General features: G+C 39.1%; 1 protein-coding gene across 2 annotated transcripts; it reads left to right on the top strand.

Annotated features, from left to right (window-relative positions):
• Window positions 1-9,198: 9,198 nt before the first annotated feature.
• On the top strand, window positions 9,199-19,849 carry dipk1b (divergent protein kinase domain 1B). Of its 2 annotated transcripts, XM_027152903.2 has the most exons (6): window positions 9,199-9,667; window positions 11,062-11,196; window positions 12,008-12,115; window positions 14,187-14,330; window positions 14,787-15,617; window positions 16,453-19,849. In XM_027152903.2, the coding sequence occupies exons 1-5, from the start codon at window positions 9,557-9,559 to the stop codon at window positions 15,597-15,599; spliced, it is 1,311 nt and encodes a 436-aa protein (XP_027008704.1). In that variant the 5' UTR covers window positions 9,199-9,556; the 3' UTR covers window positions 15,600-15,617; window positions 16,453-19,849. The 2 variants fall into 2 exon arrangements, with proteins under 2 accessions (XP_027008704.1, XP_027008703.1); XM_027152902.2 differs by having other exon boundaries at window positions 14,787-19,849.
• The last annotated feature ends 359 nt before the right edge of the window (window positions 19,850-20,208 follow it).

Below are 20,208 nucleotides of genomic sequence, written 5' to 3'. Positions count from 1 at the left end.
ATCTTCAACTCCCACCTCCGGCAGAGCTTCAACCAGATCCCGAGGGAGGTTGGAGACATTGAGTCCAAGTAGACCATGTTCTCCACTTCCGTTGTCGACGCAGCTGCTCGGAGCTCTCCGCTCTCCGATGCCTGTCGTGGCGGCAACCCCCAAACCCGGTGGTGGACCTCGGATGTAAGGGATGGCGTCAAGCTGAAGAAGGAGTCCTATCGAGCCTGGATGGCTCGGGGGACTCCGGAGGCAGCTGAGAGGTATCGGAGGGCCAAGCGAACTTCAGCCCGGGTGTGGGGGGTGCTCTGGGAGTATGGGGACCACTGGATTTTTTGCAGATGATGTTGTTTGCAGTGTGCTTTGTTGTTTGCAGTGTGATGTTGTTTGCAGTGTGCTTTAACTCTCTACATTTAATTATATTGTCTTCTGGTAAATTAGGTTCCTGTCTTTTGTATACTATCTGCTTACCTCACTTTGTTCTAGAGTAGTGTGATTTGAATTGTGTTATGTTCCATACCATTGTTGATTTTATAGTGTTGGTCTTTGTTGTTCCCCCAGCTGATTAATCAGGAGTAGTTTCAGTCTCCCTTAAGGTGTGAATTGGGGGCAGGGCTTACCTATTCAAATTGAAGGTGAACGAGCCTACTCTTCAGTGGGCTTTAACTCTCTACATTTGACTCTTCTTTGTTCTGGCACCAAGGTGGTGGAATGAACTTCCCCTAGAGGTCCGGACAGCTGAGTCACTGCCTATTTTCAAGCGGCGATTGAAGACCTACTTATTCAGGAAACACTTCAACTAGCACTTCTTTCCTTATCTTTTGCATTAAAAAAAAAAAACCTTTGACACTTTTTCATTGTAACTTTGAACAAATGTTTTAAACTCATGGTATCTTAAGTATGTAACCTAGTGAACCAGCATTAATGTATTCAATGTTAGAGATTTAAGCACTTATGTACGTCGCTCTGGATAAGGGCGTCTGCCAAATGCTGTAAATGTAAATGTAAATGTTGTCCTGTTGGCTTCTTCAAATCAGGACCTCCAGCTAGTCATAGTTTGTCCATAACGAACAGCATGTTCAAGCATAAAGGTGTCTATCATTGCACGTGGCACCAGGACACCCTAGGTCGGACGTCGATGATCGACTTTGTGGTTGTTTCATCTGACCTCTGGCCGTATATCTTGGACACTCGGGTAAAGAGAGGCGCGGAGCTGTCAACTGATCATCACCTGGTGGTAAGTTGGATCCGATGGCAGGGGAGGAAGTTGGACAGACTTGGCAGACCCAAACGTACTGTGAGGGTCTGCTGGGAATGTTTGGCAGAGTCTCCTGTCAGAGAGATCTTCAACTCCCACCTCCGGCAGAGCTTCAACCAGATCCCGAGGGAGGTTGGAGACATTGAGTCCAAGTAGACCATGTTCTCCACTTCCGTTGTCGACGCAGCTGCTCGGAGCTCTCCGCTCTCCGATGCCTGTCGTGGCGGCAACCCCCAAACCCGGTGGTGGACCTCGGATGTAAGGGATGGCGTCAAGCTGAAGAAGGAGTCCTATCGAGCCTGGATGGCTCGGGGGACTCCGGAGGCAGCTGAGAGGTATCGGAGGGCCAAGCGAACTTCAGCCCGGGTGTGGGGGGTGCTCTGGGAGTATGGGGACCACTGGATTTTTGCAGATGATGTTGGTTGCAGTGTGCTTTGTTGTTTGCAGTGTGATGTTGTTTGCAGTGTGCTTTAACTCTCTACATTTAATTATATTGTCTTCTGGTAAATTAGGTTCCTGTCTTTTGTATACTATCTGCTTACCTCACTTTGTTCTAGAGTAGTGTGATTTGAATTGTGTTATGTTCCATACCATTGTTGATTTTATAGTGTTGGTCTTTGTTGTTCCCCCAGCTGATTAATCAGGAGTAGTTTCAGTCTCCCTTAAGGTGTGAATTGGGGGCAGGGCTTACCTATTCAAATTGAAGGTGAACGAGCCTACTCTTCAGTGGGCTTTAACTCTCTACATTTGACTCTTCTTTGTTCTGGCACCAAGGTGGTGGAATGAACTTCCCCTAGAGGTCCGGACAGCTGAGTCACTGCCTATTTTCAAGCGGCGATTGAAGACCTACTTATTCAGGAAACACTTCAACTAGCACTTCTTTCCTTATCTTTTGCATTAAAAAAAAAAAACCTTTGACACTTTTTCATTGTAACTTTGAACAAATGTTTTAAACTCATGGTATCTTAAGTATGTAACCTAGTGAACCAGCATTAATGTATTCAATGTTAGAGATTTAAGCACTTATGTACGTCGCTCTGGATAAGGGCGTCTGCCAAATGCTGTAAATGTAAATGTAAATGTTGTCCTGTTGGCTTCTTCAAATCAGGACCTCCAGCTAGTCATAGTTTGTCCATAACGAACAGCATGTTCAAGCATAAAGGTGTCTATCATTGCACGTGGCACCAGGACACCCTAGGTCGGACGTCGATGATCGACTTTGTGGTTGTTTCATCTGACCTCTGGCCGTATATCTTGGACACTTGGGTAAAGAGAGGCGCGGAGCTGTCAACTGATCATCACCTGGTGGTAAGTTGGATCCGATGGCAGGGGAGGAAGTTGGACAGACTTGGCAGACCCAAACGTACTGTGAGGGTCTGCTGGGAATGTTTGGCAGAGTCTCCTGTCAGAGAGATCTTCAACTCCCACCTCCGGCAGAGCTTCAACCAGATCCCGAGGGAGGTTGGAGACATTGAGTCCAAGTAGACCATGTTCTCCACTTCCGTTGTCGACGCAGCTGCTCGGAGCTCTCCGCTCTCCGATGCCTGTCGTGGCGGCAACCCCCAAACCCGGTGGTGGACCTCGGATGTAAGGGATGGCGTCAAGCTGAAGAAGGAGTCCTATCGAGCCTGGATGGCTCGGGGGACTCCGGAGGCAGCTGAGAGGTATCGGAGGGCCAAGCGAACTTCAGCCCGGGTGTGGGGGGTGCTCTGGGAGTATGGGGACCACTGGATTTTTTGCAGATGATGTTGTTTGCAGTGTGCTTTGTTGTTTGCAGTGTGATGTTGTTTGCAGTGTGCTTTAACTCTCTACATTTAATTATATTGTCTTCTGGTAAATTAGGTTCCTGTCTTTTGTATACTATCTGCTTACCTCACTTTGTTCTAGAGTAGTGTGATTTGAATTGTGTTATGTTCCATACCATTGTTGATTTTATAGTGTTGGTCTTTGTTGTTCCCCCAGCTGATTAATCAGGAGTAGTTTCAGTCTCCCTTAAGGTGTGAATTGGGGGCAGGGCTTACCTATTCAAATTGAAGGTGAACGAGCCTACTCTTCAGTGGGCTTTAACTCTCTACATTTGACTCTTCTTTGTTCTGGCACCAAGGTGGTGGAATGAACTTCCCCTAGAGGTCCGGACAGCTGAGTCACTGCCTATTTTCAAGCGGCGATTGAAGACCTACTTATTCAGGAAACACTTCAACTAGCACTTCTTTCCTTATCTTTTGCATTAAAAAAAAAAAACCTTTGACACTTTTTCATTGTAACTTTGAACAAATGTTTTAAACTCATGGTATCTTAAGTATGTAACCTAGTGAACCAGCATTAATGTATTCAATGTTAGAGATTTAAGCACTTATGTACGTCGCTCTGGATAAGGGCGTCTGCCAAATGCTGTAAATGTAAATGTAAATGTAAATGAAATACAAGCTGTATTCTGACACAGCTAAATCATACCTCAATCACATCACCATATTGTACTGTGCACAACTGTATGTAACAACTTTTTTCTCTTTTTTAAATTATCAGGGTTCTAGAGTTTTGAAGACAGACAAGACTGACATTTCTAGCCCCCAGTACACCCCCCCCCCCAAAAAGGAGGGTCACTGACCACATTTTAACCAAATACAAAGTATTTGTTCAATTTCCATTTATTAATTTGAGTGTTTGTGTGTGTGTGTGTGTGTGTGTTAGAGAGAGAGAGAGAGAGAGAGAGAGAGAGAGAGAGAGCGAGAGAGAGAGCGAGAGATTATGACTGGTGGTATTTATTGTAAGTGCAAGCCCAGCCATTTTTAGGGTCACGAGTGAGGACATGCCATCCAGAGACAAGCTCTTTCGTGCTGTGTCGTGTTCGGGAAACCCGCTTGATTCCTGCCCGTTTCCATAGAGACAGCGGTGCGGACAGATACATTCTGGGCACTGCGGCATATTAAATATATGATAAATAGTCAAAAAGTTTTTCTGTGTGAGAAATGTGTTTCGAGAGAGCGTGAGAAAAGACCCAAATGCGTGACTGTCACCTAAATGCATGATACTTGAGAGCCCTGAATTATTAAAATGAAACTTTTCCATACTGCTTTTTATTCTCGACGACATGTTATGTTAATCGATGATCATCCATTGTCTTGCTTAGTATCCATAGCACTTAACAAGCTTTTTTAATATGAAATTAAAATGCGCACAGCAGCTTAGGGATCTCGCACCCTATTGCAGGTTTTTCGCCTACATGACCTACCCAACAAAAAGTGGTACAGGTCCCACATACTTTGACACACAGGGGTGAGGGGTGGTCTCATTGGAAAGAAGAGATCCTCTAGTTTCAGATACAAGTGTCAGATTGATTCTAGGCTTTACTGGCACAAAGTTCCAGAGTCTAGAATGGCAGGTTTTGATTTCCGCCTAAGTTGTTTACCTGATAAACTGATTAATCTTATTTCTCTGGAACATGTTAGGGACCAAATAACAACTGAGGGTCATAGCCACATGTCTTGGCTTTCACCAAAAAAAATTCAAGTCAAAAGACCCAAAAATGGCTTCAATAAAAATATTTTTCTACGGACATGTCCGTCCGGTCATGTGTTTCTTGTGTACTTGTTTACTGTATAACTTTGAATTAAAAGACTGCATGCTCAGTTTAAAAGACCTAAAACAAACAGAGACTCTCTGTCTACAAGTCTGCTGTGAAAAAAGGCCTGTAACCTGACAGCCTGAGCTGTGAGAGTGTGAAAAAGTCGAGGATTGCGCAATAAATCCTTTGCGCAACTTTTTTGCACAGCATGAGGCCTCGGAGACGTGGCATGTTGCATACCGTTGGAATCGTCTCCTTATTGGCTAAAGTCAAAGGAGGGTTCCCAAAAATGATGTCATGACATCATTGGCTTCTCAGCCGTCTATCTCTGCAATACAAGCACCGATTGGCTCAAGTGAGATTCGTTAGGCCCTGGGCTATAAATATGACGCATCAGTGTAATTGAAACCCCCAATGAGAAGTTAGAGCCGAAAAACAAGATGGTGGCGCACTACTGTTTTCAGTTTTCGAAAAACATAAGTTTTTTCGTGTTTTTAGAGGATTTAATGCTTTAAAGCTGCAATGACGCTTGTTTCTGGCTCATCCCCTAGTGGTCATTTTGACTTCCGGTCCCTAAGTAAAGTTGGCCGCATATTCACAGATTGGAGTTTCCAGAGTCAATAACTCCTGAGCTAAACGCTGTTACTACACAAATAACACCTCTTTTTTATCATAGTAATGTAGAGAGGCAGCTACAACGCAGCTACAACAATTTTCCTCAATATCAGCTTTCCTCCGCGTTGGACAAAATACATAAGTCTCTATGTGCGAACACCTAAGAGACAGATTCCAAGGGACCGTCTGCAAAGTGCAAAACCCGAAAAGCGAATACAAAAATACTGTCACCAAATTCAGCTCATACATCACTGATGTCCTGGTACTTATACTACAACACTTATTTGGGGGAAATGTCTTTTTGTTTAATTTTTAAGAATTTTCATAATAAAATAAAAAATAACTTTATTGTAATACACTGTACTGTTATGGATTGCTTACCAGACGACGTGCAGTCTTTTTTGTGCAAGGCTATTTTAACTTCATGACCCGTGCAGCATATCCGGGCTAACTTCACGACTCGCCCTTTGCAGCACATTATGAACCCGCAAATTTTTAACACAGTACTAAACGTAGCTAATGTGTCGTGTTATCTATTCATGTCTAATATCAAATTCATGTACTTTAAATTTCATTACCATGATAGAAAATAATATGGTTACGTTTTTCAGTGAATATATTTATATTATGTATTTGCAGTAGTATATGTAACGAATTGGATCACAGCATCAAGTATTTCTATGGGAGTCTGCCTGATTAGTAAGTTAATCGCATAACGTGTAACGTTAAGAAAAATGGAATGCAAATTTCAAATCAAATATTTTTCTGTTTTGTCATGAAATCACCATCGACCCACGGAAATGTGTTTGGTTTTAAACAAACTTCTGTATGAGCCTCGATGCTTTATAAATGGCTATGGAAAGTTCTAGGCCTTATTACCGTTAAAAGTATAAGGCTGACCCCTAACATTAACGTTATTTTACTGAAGTAAAGTATTATACAACAATTTAACCTAACAAATAAAAAATAAATTACATTAAAATTAATCCCGTTAGTAATGTGGATGTTACTGGATTACCACCCCTTTACAATTATATAAAAAATATGTAAAACTGGAAATTAATACAGTTTTCAAATTTCAGTATGGAACTAGGTTACATTCAGATTCTCCCCACACTTGCTTATTGGTTGGAGACAATTGTTTTTTATAATGCATACTTTTCATTAATATAATGTTGATTCTGTGTAATTTCTTCACACATGCAAGGACATGTGGACACAAAAAAAGTGAACGAAAATTCAGACCAGCAACAACTGCAAAAAGAGGGAGTATTGCTGGAGCCCTACACAAAGAAGTTAGCCAATTTTTCTACATTAAACTTAAACACCCATTCCTGAACTAATTTCTGGAAACATAAGACAAAGTCTGAACAAAAATGTTAGTTCAGAGTTTAGAAAGAGCGAAAGAATTCATGATGACATGTTCATGGATATGTACCTCACTCAAAATATCATGAAGGAATGTGACACCAAATTTCACAAAATGCCTGGGTACATACAGAACTTTCAAGAGGACCCCTTCAGTATACATATGTACACGGAAACAGGTGTAAGCATAGTTGTGCAACACCTAAGAATGAAGACTCCACTGACACTATACCCTGATGCTACAGGAAATGTTGTATCAAAAGTTCCTGGTCAGACCAAAAGAGTACTTTACTACTCTCTCACTCTGCCTGGATGTGGTCAGAATGCTCCTCCCCTCCCTGTCTGTGGGATGCTGACAAATGAACACTCTATACCACAAATCACATTCTGGATAATGCAGCTCGTCCGAAAATGCTCACAGTACACAAAACTAAGAGTGCACCAGGTAGAAACAGATTATAGCTGGGCACTGCTCCAAAGTGTTCTGTCGTTTAACAGGGAGAGCATTGTCAACTACTTGTACAGGGCTTTTGACATTTTAGTGAAGTGAAGTGAAGTGACATACGGCTAAGTACGGTGACCCATACTCAGAATTTGTTCTCTACATTTAACCCATCCAAAGTGCACACACAGCAGTGAACACACACACACCTGGAGCAGTGGGCAGCCATTTATTCAGCGGTGCCTGGGGAGCAGTTGGGGGGGGGGGGGGGGGGTTGGTGCCTTGCTCAAGGGCACCTCAGTCGTGTCATTTGTTTAAAAAACAAAAAAGGCCAAATTTTTGTGGTTGACTCCATCCAAGGGTCAAATAAATTGAATGACTTAGAAAAGGCCTGTTACAAATTTGGGTAATAAAAGATAGATTATGGAAAATATATTAATGAAGCCTGGAAAGATGTGTGAGCATCTGTGTATATATTGTATATACTATATATACAGTGAAACCCAAATTTATTTGGACATCTTATACATTTTATTCATTATTACAGTTTAGTCACCATATTTAAAAAAAAAATATATATATATATATATATATATATATATATATATATATATATATATATATATATATATATATATATAGATATATATATATATATATAACAAGATCTCAGACATAAACTGTGTTAGGAAAATTATCTAAATTATGTCAGATAACACTAAAGCAAAACATGTTCATGTTCTTGTTTTTTTTTTTTTTTTTTTTTTTTTTTTACAGTTCCAAACACAGATTTCTGCTCCTTTTGTGGAAACAAGGACCTACCAAAAGCTGTGGCTGCTGTTTGGGTGAGATTTACAGTATACTTCAATTGTTTAAAACTGTACAGTAGACATTGTAGTGGATAATCTGAAGGTTGAGGTTATCTATGGATACATTTAAAGTAATTAAATATTTCAATATATTTATGCATTCTTAAAGCAAATATTTTATAGATATAATTTAGATATTTTCCCCCTTATATATTCAGTGTGGAACCTGCACAAAATGGTTCCACATAAAATGCCTTGGGATGACAGACAAACAAATACTGAGCGGACATATCCCTTGGTATTGTGCATTGTGCACTGAGCAAATACAGAGGCCATAGCATTTAATGATATCTTTAATAGCTCTTATATAAGCAGCAGGATTACATATGTTTGAAGTGTACATAAAAGTGAAATGTATATTGTTGTATATTGTTCATAATGAAAACAATAAAAATCATAAAAAATAAACAAAGACATTTTCCCAAAATAAGTGTTGTAGTACATCTATCAGGACATCAGTGAAGTGTGATCTGAGTTTAGTGACAATACAGTGTATTACAGTGAAGTTATTGACTGCATTTTGTATTCGCTTTTCGGGTTTTGCACTTTGCAGACGGTCCCTTGGAATCTGTCTCTTACTGTAGGCGTTATGATATTGAGGAAAATTGGGTTGTAGCTGCCTCTCTACATTACTACGATAAAAAAAATAGGTGTTATTGACTCGGGAAACTCGAATCTGTGAATATGCAGCCAACATTACTTAAGTTATTTGTTTAATTGGCTTCACTTTGTCTAATTTGATGCTTGTGTGAAAATCTGATGTTTTGGTCCATATTTATGATTGATTTATATGATTTAAAAGTCAAGTCAAGAAGCTTTTATTGTCATTTCAAACATAAATAACAATTTTAAAACAAAAAGACTTTTTTATTTCAATTTATTATTTTAATGTAACATTTTTTAATGCAAATTTGAATGAGTTGCTTTCCTTTTTCCTATTTTAGGATTTGAAAAGTAAGACATGAAACACATTTAATCTGAATCGTATATGAAATGGAAATTAATTTCTACTATCCCTTTAAGAGCGCATTTTCCTTTGGGCGGTCTAACCCCCCACCCCCCACCCACGCATAGCTCAACTATCCCTTTAAAACACCATCGAATCACAACGAGGGAGGAAGAGAAAAGCCATTGGTTTGTGTATAGAACGGTTGGATATTCAGGCCTCGTACACACAAATTCTCCAGCAGCCGACATTATAAATAAAAGCTCGGAAGCTTCTTGAGACCTGAACGTGGCTCGATGCGGCACTATAATGGATGTGTTTTTAACACTTAGTAAAAGCCTTTGTTTCATTCATAAAAAGGAACACACGTCGCCTCCGGACGCCCATTTGAGTGCTTATTGAACCTCGCTGTTGAAGTCTCCCTTTTAATCCCCTCTTAATTGGCAGTTTGTAGGTCCGTTCGGTTTAAAGGGAGAGAACGAAATGTCGGGTCGCAGCATCACGTATGGCGGTGAGAGGACGTGAGCGGCTCGAGGACACCGTCGAGAAGATGCCACGCGCCTTGCGCAAGCTCGTGCATCTCGTGCTGCTGTGCCCGCTTCCCAAGGGCCTGCAGGTATGCCAGCTTTTTATCATACAGCCCCCCCAACACCCCCGTCTACCGTGGGCATGGGGAATTTCAATAGGAACATTTCTATTTGTTATGCAATTACGTAATAATATAAAAAAGATTTCCCAGGAAGGTATTATTATTATTATTATTATTATTATTATTATTATTCTCATCATCATTATAATAATTGGTATTATTATTATCATTATTATTATTAACAGAAATGACTAAAATTAAAAAAAAATTACAATTGTTATGCTATTATTGAATAGTAATATCACATAATTTAAAGACTTGTCACCAAATGTAGCTTCTTTTAACAGTAAAAGTGCAAGTAAAATAATCAAGGCACATTACTGTAGGTTTTTATTTGAAAAAGAGTCTGTACGAATTGATACACCTGGTAAAAACATCTACACAGGTTTTAACAGGTGATACTGACAGTGTTCATTTAAAGTTATCATCTTTAAAGTTATCATTTATATTGTCATTGATATTAATTGTTATATTGAAATTTACGCTGTTTAATGGACCCTCACAATATTAAATTATTGAGGTTGAATCTGAAGGCAACTTAAAGTTTGAGAGAAATAACGTATGAAGGGAAACCATTTTATTATACAGACATAAATGCAGCTTTCAGGTGTGAAAATGTTCCCAATATGGACCTGTCTGGATCTCTATGGAATTTACAGATTCTTTGCTACAAATTTAGGATACCTATGTGCATAATTGTGTGGAGCTTACTTGTCTAGATATGTCTTTATGCAGTTATTATTATTATTAGATTATGCATATAGATGGATGTAAATATTGTTTGTAGCCTAGATTTAGTGAGGTCTGCTTTCAATTTAGCTCCTGAACACACTGATTTAACCTGGATAGGGTCACAGTGGATCTGGAACGTATCCTGGGCATGTGGGTGAGGGATAAACCCTGGATAGTATGCCAGTACAGTCCATATCACAAAGCGCACATTGTACACACTCCTTCATACCTGGGAAATTTAGCATAGCCACTATAGCTTTTGGCATGCTTTTGGGATCCCATGCAGGCATAAGAATAAGATACACAAAAACTCTACTAGGAAAGTCACTTTTTTAATTCATGCAATTTATGGCACCTTACAAACGTTTTTAAATGGCCACACTCAGCTTATTGTGCAGAATATGTCACATGCTACAAAGATTATTTAGCTTTTCTGGGAAATGTTGTTGTGATTCATTCAGTTTGTGTGTATCAATCTGTGTGTTACCTGAGGGGGTGCTGGCAGGTGTTTAAGGTCATTTTGTCACCTGTTTCTCTTTATTCCAAATGTTTTGCTCTACTTATACCTGCCCTTTTGTATCTGTCCCATTTTCTGTGATTTTTTTCTGTTTCTTTGTCACAATTTGCAGTCCCGTATGCCTGCAGTGAAGGTGAAGTACCTGATGGTGGCATGGTTGGGTGTATTGGTGACCAGCTGGGTTGTCTATATACAGTACTCATCCTACTCTGAGCTGTGCAGGGGCCATGTCTGCACGATGCTCATTGTAAGCTGCTGCACCACAGTTCCCAGAATATTTAACACATTGCCTTATGTTATGAAATGACACATGACAATTATAATAACCTATGCAATAATACATTACATATGTGGATTCTTTGCTGCATTTCTGAATATGGCACAAGAAACTTAAACAGGACTGCTGCATTGAGAAGATCTCATAATTGAAAGGGGATATGTCAATCCCTTGGGTCTTGAACATCGCTTTAACTTGTCAATAAATTCTAATGCTCAAACTTTCAAGATTTCAAAAATACAAGTTCAAGTAGCTAGTAGACTAGAGCAACATGTCAGAAAGCTATAATAAATATAACATTCGTAACATAACATTTTTCATTCTATAAAATTTTGTAATATTGTGTAGTTTTTTTTAAAGAATATCCTCCTAAATAATGTCGACTAAATAAAGCAAATGTTTCTTGAGTGTTTAAAATACTGAAATATTTATGAGCAATATTTATCATGTGCATAATACATAATTTCAGCTTCAGTGTGCTGATCAGACTGCTTTGGTTACCCTGAAAGTTAGCTGATGATATAAAAACTGTACTATTTCCACTTGTTTTATCCCACTCCTGTTTTATTCTTATGTTCTCATTTGATTTCATTCCATTTTGTTAAAATGTTCCATTTAAAACCTTTTCTATTTTCTTATATTTTTTTTTTTTTATAAACGGACAGCGATAAAAAGCATTTCACAGCATGCCATTCCATGTATGGTTTTGTATATTAACACAAAAATTGGAATAAGCTTTTGAATTACAATATGAATACTTTGTTTTTTGTGTATGTATCAGTGCGAGCACTACCATAAGGGGATTATCTCGGGTTCTGTGTGTAAGTCTTTGTGTGAAGAGAAAACTCTAACTCTGCAACGCTGCCTCTCCACATCGCCTACACATCAGGTGAACATTCACAATCACTATCACTCATTTAAATGGTAGTTTTGACTTAGTCATTGCAATATACTACATACTACCTACTCATTTTAATATGCAATAAGGTACACAGTGTATGAGAGTTCCTTTAGGGCTACAGTACGTTCGACTGCTTTCAGTTACAGTGACACAGAAAGTATTCTTTTTGGTGGATCAAGACAAACTTAAGGCAACGATGTGAGAGACAAAGAACTCAAAACAGTCATTTTTGGTTTGTATAAGAAGTGTAAGTAAACGTTGCAGTGGCATAGCCAGCATATTTATGTTGCTGAGCTAAGGTACATTATTATATAGATATATTTAAGAGTAAAACCTGATTGGACCAAAGACAACCAAAGAACAAAGTCAAATAATCACATACAGTGCCTTGCGAAAGTATTCGGCCCCCTTGAACTTTGCGACCTTTTGCCACATTTCACGCTTCAAACATAATGATATGAAACAAATTTTTTTGTGAAGAATCAACAACAAGTGGGACACAATCATGAAGTGGAACGAAATTTATTGGATATTTCAAACTTTAACAAATCACAAATCAGTTTCTGTCTCTATCAGTTTTGCACATCGAGAGACTGAAATTTTTGCCCATTCCTCCTTGCAGAACAGCTCGAGCTCAGTGAGGTTGGATGGAGAGCGTTTGTGAACAGCAGTTTTCAGTTCTTTCCACAGATTCTCGATTGGGTTTAGGTCTGGACTTTGACTTGGCCATTCTAACACCTGGATATGTTTATTTTTGAACCATTCCATTGTAGATTTTGCTTTATGTTTTGGATCATTGTCTTGTTGGAAGACAAATCTCCGTCCCAGTCTCAGGTCTTTTTCAGACTCCATCAGGTTTTCTTCCAGAATGGTCCTGTATTTGGCTCCATCCATCTTCCCATCAATTTTAACCATCTTCCCTCCCTGCTGAAGAAAAGCAGGCCCAAACCATGATGCTGCCACCACCATGTTTGACAGTGGGGACTGTGTGTTCAGGGTGATGAGCTGTGTTGCTTTTACGCCAAACATAACGCTTTGCATTGTTGCCAAATTTCAATTTTGGTTTCATCTGACCAGAGCACCTTCTTCCACATGTTTGGTGTGTCTCCCAGGTGGCTTGTGGCAAACTTTAAACGACACTTTTTATGGATTTCTTTAAGAAATGGCTTTCTTCTTGCCACTCTTCCATAAAGGCCAGATTTGTGCAGTAACCGACTGATTGTTGTCCTATGGACAACCTCAGCTGTAGATCTCTGCAGTTCATCCAGAGTGATCATGGGCCTCTTGGCTGCATCTCTGATCAGTCTTCTCCTTGTATGAGCTGAAAGTTTAGAGGGACGGCCAGGTCTTGGTAGATTTGCAGTGGTCTGATACTCCTTCCATTTCAATATTATCGTTTGCACAGTGCTCCTTGGGATGTTTAAAGCTTGGGAAATCTTTTTGTATCCAAATCCGGCTTTAAACTTCTCCACAACAGTATCTCGGACCTGCCTGGTGTGTTCCTTGTTCTTCATGATGCTCTCTGCGCTTTAAACGGACCTCTGAGACTATCACAGTGCAGGTGCATTTATACGGAGACTTGATTACACACAGGTGGATTCTATTTATCATCATTAGTCATTTAGGTCAACATTGGATCATTCAGAGATCCTCACTGAACTTCTGGAGAGTTTGCTGCACTGAAAGTAAAGGGGCCGAATAATTTTGCACGCCCAATTTTTCCGTTTTTGATTTGTTAAAGTTTGAAATATCCAGTAAATTTCATTCCACTTCATGATTGTGTCCCACTTGTTGTTGATTATTCACAAAAAATACAGTTTCATATCATTATGTTTGAAGCCTGAAATGTAACATAAGGTCGCAAAGTTCAAGGGGGCCGAATACTTTCGCAAGGCACTGTACAACACACTCGCATATGCACATAAACGTCTTTAACCTTAATTTACTTAATTTTAAAAGAGCTGCAAAGTTTCCTGTTGGTTAGTGCAGTTAACATTAGGGTTAGATGTAGGCACCGTTATCAAGGATAGTAAGACAAACATGTGTATGTGTGTTTCAGGTATACAGTGGCGTGTGGAAAGAGAAAGCAGTTGTAGTAAAGTGTGGATTGCATGATGCTCAGCGTGATGCCAGTCTCTATGATAAACCCACACGTGGCACGTCCATGGATGAATTCCGAGAGATGCTGCACTCTTTTCTCAAGGTACTTCTGTTAATTGAATTTTTTACACAAATATTGGATTGTCATCTGCTTGCTAGTGTCTACATCTATTATTCCCCCATCGCATTAAATTTAAAAATCATAAGAAAGACAGCAGTAGTGTGTAAACCTGCAAAAAAACAAAAATAGATCAGATAAAATTCAAGCAAGTAGATCTTTTTATTCCTGAATCTTTTACCCAAAGTTCTCAAAACAATTGGTCTCTGTTAAATTTATTTCAAATTTATATAGTTTTGTATTATATGATCTTTTTTCAATAATTTTAATAGCTAATAGCTAAAAGCAAAATCTTTTATTGTCCATTTTAATAAAATTATCGACCGCCTGACTACAGTTTTTGTTTTAATTTTTTTTTTATTGGCAAGAAAAATGCTGGTAAATATACAGTAAAATGGCAAGAAAATTGAATAGTTTAATAATAATCTGTCCTCTCTGTAGAACAGTCTGGGTGAACAGCTTTCTCTTGGCTCACTTGTCTTGCGTATTGTCTCACTGGCTGATGTCAACGCGGATGGCAAAGTATCTCTAGCAGAAGCAAAGTCAGTGTGGGCTCTACTGCGCATTAATGAGTTTGTCTTGACTCTGGTGCTACAGGATAAAGAGCATGCACCCCGTCTTCTGGGGTTCTGTGGTCAGCTTTACACCACAGAGCATGTGGCCCACAGCACTCTCTTCAGTGTAAACATACCATCCTGGCTCCAACCTCTTGTGCCCAAAGCTCTAAGCAGTTCGCTAAACCACTGGCTGGCTCCAGCCTGGCCACGCCGTGCACGAGTCTCAATTGGGCTGCTAGAGATGGTCGAGGAACTCTTCCATGGTGCCTATGGCACATTCTACATGTGTGAAGCCACCCCCCAGCGTGTGGGCTACAGCACCAGCTACGACTGCAAGATGCCTGACCTGGGAGGTGTGGTACCGGAAGCAACCGTACGGGCATTCCTGAGAGGACGAGCTTGTCAAGTAAACACTGACTGCACATTTGGGAGTGACTGCACAGCCACTTGTGACCGCCTGGCTAAACAGTGCAACATGGAAGTAGTGCGACCAAATTTGGCTAAAATTTGTGCCCTCCTGAGGGATTTCCTATTTTTTGGGACACCATCGGACTTAATGGATGACTTGGACAAGCAACTTCGCACCTGCATGACACTGAGTGGCCTGGCCTCGCAAATGGAGGTGCATCACTCACTTGTGTTAAACAACCTCAAAACGCTGCTATGGAAGAAGATCTCGGACACCAAGTATTCTTGATCAAAAAATCTTGATAAGGTTGGTCAAAGCATGTACACAGAAATATGGAAGAAATTCAGTGTACTGAAAGGAAACTCCAGTATATTGACCAGCAATCTATCATTCTAGATGTGTATTTGAATGAACATCTTGAGCCATAACCTTCAGTAAAGAAGCTTTAGTAAGATATCTTTAAAAGTGTGCATCAGGAGATCTCTTTAATGAACCAGATATATAGAGGACAAATTGGCGTATTTTCTTCCCATAATCCCACATTTTACTACCTACTCCTGCAGATTTATATAAATACAAAATAATATGAGGTAGTTTTGGATGTTCTAAAAACTCTCTCTCAGATAGCCTGCATTTTCCCAATTCATAGTTCCCAAAATATATAGTTAATATTCCAACATTGGCTGTTTTTAACTTAATATCTATAAGAAACTGAGCATATTTATCTTTGGCAAATGCTAAGAAACAAAATGTAGAAAGAAAATAAATACGAAATCTAAATATTAAAAAGGGGTTACAAAAACATATCTATATTTGGTGACAAGCCGTTGCCATTAAAAGTGGGTTAGTAAAACTCAGGTTTAATGTTGTGTAGTTTAATTAGTAAGCTGGTGGGTTGTTTCCAGCAGAAATTGCTGTGAATTCTACACATTCTCTCATTGGCTCTCAGTTGCTTTTGTCTCTCAGCTCTCTGTTATCCGAAATGTGGTCTTTTAATTACTTAAATAATTATTAATAATTGAATTATTTGAATTTAATACCGTATTTACTTAAGGCAATCAAAAATGACATGTAAAATGACTTTTTGTGAAGTGAATATTTCAAAAATCAAAAATGTACTCTTTTCTCCCTGTTGTCACAGATTGTAGATGGAGATGCAAATACAGCCTATTCGTTATCAAGTCAAACAAAAACTAAAGGAACAAAGTGGATGTAAGAAGCATGGACATGAATTAAGATTACAAGGCCAGAAACACAGACAGGCGATAATATTTCACACAAGATAAATGCTTGACAAAGAAAACACAAAAAATAGTGTTATTAATTACTGAAACAAGACACAGGAACAGATAATCATGCGGGCATACTGTATGATCCAGTCCTGTGATGTGCTCGGGTGATGACAAATGTAGTTTCTGCCCCGTTGCTGGGGCTGACATGACACCTACCCTCTAATGTAGAAGAGACAAAGACAAAATTTCTACTAAATGTTAGGATAGTAAAAGTGTTCATGAGTAGCTAATATTAGCAAAATTTTCTCCAACAGTTTAAAACAAAAGAAGGCGGTTATAACATAAACTTTCCTCACAGGGCAGTATGCAAATATGCAAAGATACTTTCCAGGTTAAAGGTTTACATGGCAGATGTTATATATTAATAAATACATATTGTCCAGTTAGACTGGACAGAAATGTTATTCCAGCTAGCTTCAGTGACTTGACTCTATTACAGTAGGTATACACAGGTATAGCTTTTATTCTGACTGATCTCAGTTAAAGAATTAGTGGATTGTTGTGTTCTCTGCAACCTCCTCAACCCCGTCACCCCCTGACTCTCAATTCAGCACACGTGTCAAAGTTTTACTGAAATACAGTTTGTGTTCTAGTTGAAATGTGGACCAGCAAAATAGTTCAGGAGCACTGGACTTATTTGTATGGAAAAGCGACTCTGTGGTATTGTGCACATTGGAACAAAATGAATAAAAGGAATTTCATACTTTTTATTTAATGAAGTTGTGAAACATAATTTGTGTTGGTGGCAGGCTGTCATTAGTATTTTCACTGCAACACATGCTGAGCTCCATGTCATTTTTGATTATACTAAGTGGTGAAGCAGAATTTATAGTAGACTTACTTAATTATTTATAATTATCTATAACTACTCTGTCTCTACTCTTTCGTGATTTCATTCTGTATATTTGTAAATAAAACGTGGTTAAAATGCAACCAAATATTGTTCTTGTCCTTCAGCTGCTCTTTATTTAGGGTTGCTACAGCAGATCATATGATCCACACATTCTTTTGGCACTGGTTTTATCCCATTTTATCCGGGCCTGGGAACGGCACCCCTCACTGACTTCCCTGGTTCCCTGCCTAGTAATCAAACCCCGGCCATGGCTGTGAATTGTGCTGGAAGTTTTTTTTTTATGTCAGTGAATGTATATTAGCTAGAAACATGGGGTGGGGGCTAATGACAGACCAAAACAGTGCTAATGAGTATGCCATCAGGTTTCCTTTTTGCTTAACCAATGCTGTATTGGATGGGACTTCACCCAAATATGTCAAGGAGATTCAGTGATTTCTGAGATTTGCCAACTTTTGTTGATGTTTTATTAGAATCTAGAGAGTTATGTCGCAGCATCCATCACCTCATTAACTAAGAAATCAACTAGCCCTTTTATGAACCAACGAGCCCTTTTTCAGTACCAATATAAATTGGTACTGGTCAAGTTCGACACCTGTTTATCCCATATGGTTAGTTTCCAGGTCCTGGGGTCACTTTTCGCATCTTCAACAAAACCTGGGACATTATTTTGCCCTTTGTTTTTTTCCCCTTTTCTAATTCTAATAAAAACAACCCTTGAAATTACATTTAGGACTTTGTGTAGTGGATTAACTTATCAGGCTCTCCTGATGTAGACCTGGGTTTTTATTCCTGCCACTGGTAGTCAGTGTACCAGTGAACTCCTGGAACATCGTGGTGCTGTATTGTTGGATTGGCTATAAATACAAAGACCATCTTGGGTTCCACTTGTGTCGGGTAAGAACAGAAAGCTGAGGCTTCAATGGGATGACTCACCAAAACAGTTTGTTTAAGACTAGAAAAACATAGCCTGGTCTGATGAATCTCAAATTCTGAAGAAGGACACAGATGATGGTGTCAGAATTAGGTGCAAACAGCATGAATCCATGGACCCAACCTTCATTGTAGACCCATCATTTAGATACTCATCAATCATCACTTAAATGCCTCAGCCTATTTGAGTTATTACTGATCATGTGCATTCCATATGCGTCCCTTTATGGCCATAATTCCCATTTCACCCATATTCTTAAGTTTATTACTAGCATAACAATTCACCATGTAACAAAGCAGGTCATTTCAAAGATTTTATGAATATGGTGGAATATGGAATTTCAGTGGTCTTCACAGTGACTGGTTTTAAATCCAATAGAACACCTTTGGGATGTGGTAAAAAAGAAGCATGATTTTCAGGCAACTGCTGGTTGGGGACCTATACACTACAGTACAATACTGAAGATGTGTACAAATTATTTCCAGACATTTCATGAATACTGCTATTGTATGTGTCATGTCTGTGTTCTCTTTTGCCAACTGTGCAGCACATTTTCAGTACTGTCTATGAAATACCACTGTGTCCCACTTGAATCCTGCTGACTTTATCCAGCAGAACATTATCCTTTATTCATCCTGTTGAAGCATACAAATAAAGTTTTCTGATTGTCTGGGAGCATGGTGCAAGTGTCCATGATGGAGAAAATGCATAGAGACTGGCTGTATGGTAAACTTTCTTCAGAGTTAAAGCCTTTTCAAACTGATTTTTATTAAGCTTGCTTACTTTAGCAGTGGTCCAGCCTTTTCTCCTGTTTCGTTGAAGAGATCAAATGATAATATTTTAAAAACATATATTAGGCATTTTAAAAGACTGCAGTGTTTAAAATCACTAGATAAAAATAATAGCAGCTTAAAGTAAACCTCTACCATGATGCAATGAAATTTACTATATAGATAAAATCATAACTGCCATTTTGTGGGTAGCAGTCAAGGTTAGTTTTGAGCCTGTCAGTGGCACTTGTGAGCTGGTTGAGGCTGATCTGTTGTTCTTGATCTGTAAGGTACTCAAGGAGAGTCAGCACAAGGGAAAGTATTGTGGATTATTCATCACCCAAATGGACCTCCTGGGAATCAGCGAACCGTCTGGACAGGTTTACACTTTGAACAGTGTACATAATGGAGCCACAAATTAAATAAACTGTATACAGGCTTACATATAATTTGTTTGCTAATATGTGTTGTAAAGGTCTGAGTTTTACACTGGTGCAAACCTGCCAACATTGGAAAAAAATTTTGAGTAGCAACTTACTGCAGCGACACGGCGCGAGGTCAGGCGCAAGTTCACATGCTCACTCATCACAACTTTTTACTTAGCACATAGTTCTCACTCACCACCATATCTAGTTATTCAACATACAAGTAGACCATGAAGAACTCTTTTATTGAAAAGGCAACATAAAAACTATTTTAACAACTCTATGTATTGCCATAAATTAGATCTAATGAACTAAACAGTAACTTCATATCTGACAACACATACATGTGTTAATTTTCTCAGAAAAACCACATCCGTTTTGACGGCTCTCCGCTTGTAGCATTGAAGAGTTTTAAACTGGTGCTATGATTGGTCGAATTATTATTTTCTCCGGTTGCTGCCCAATGCGGTTACACCCATAGGGGCATTGCCTGGTGCGTAAATGCACAGACAGTTGTACTCAAAGGCATCAATTTTTTACAATGCGTATTTTGAAGTGACAAATCGTAGCAGCGTACTTTGATGTCTGAATGCGTATCTGCTACACAAAATGCGTAAAGGTTGGCA

Source organism: Tachysurus fulvidraco, chromosome 21 (assembly GCF_022655615.1).
Source record: "Tachysurus fulvidraco isolate hzauxx_2018 chromosome 21, HZAU_PFXX_2.0, whole genome shotgun sequence".
Taxonomy (NCBI): domain Eukaryota; kingdom Metazoa; phylum Chordata; class Actinopteri; order Siluriformes; family Bagridae; genus Tachysurus; species Tachysurus fulvidraco.
Note: the sequence above shows the minus strand (reverse complement) of the source record. Positions and strands in the feature narration are given on the sequence as shown.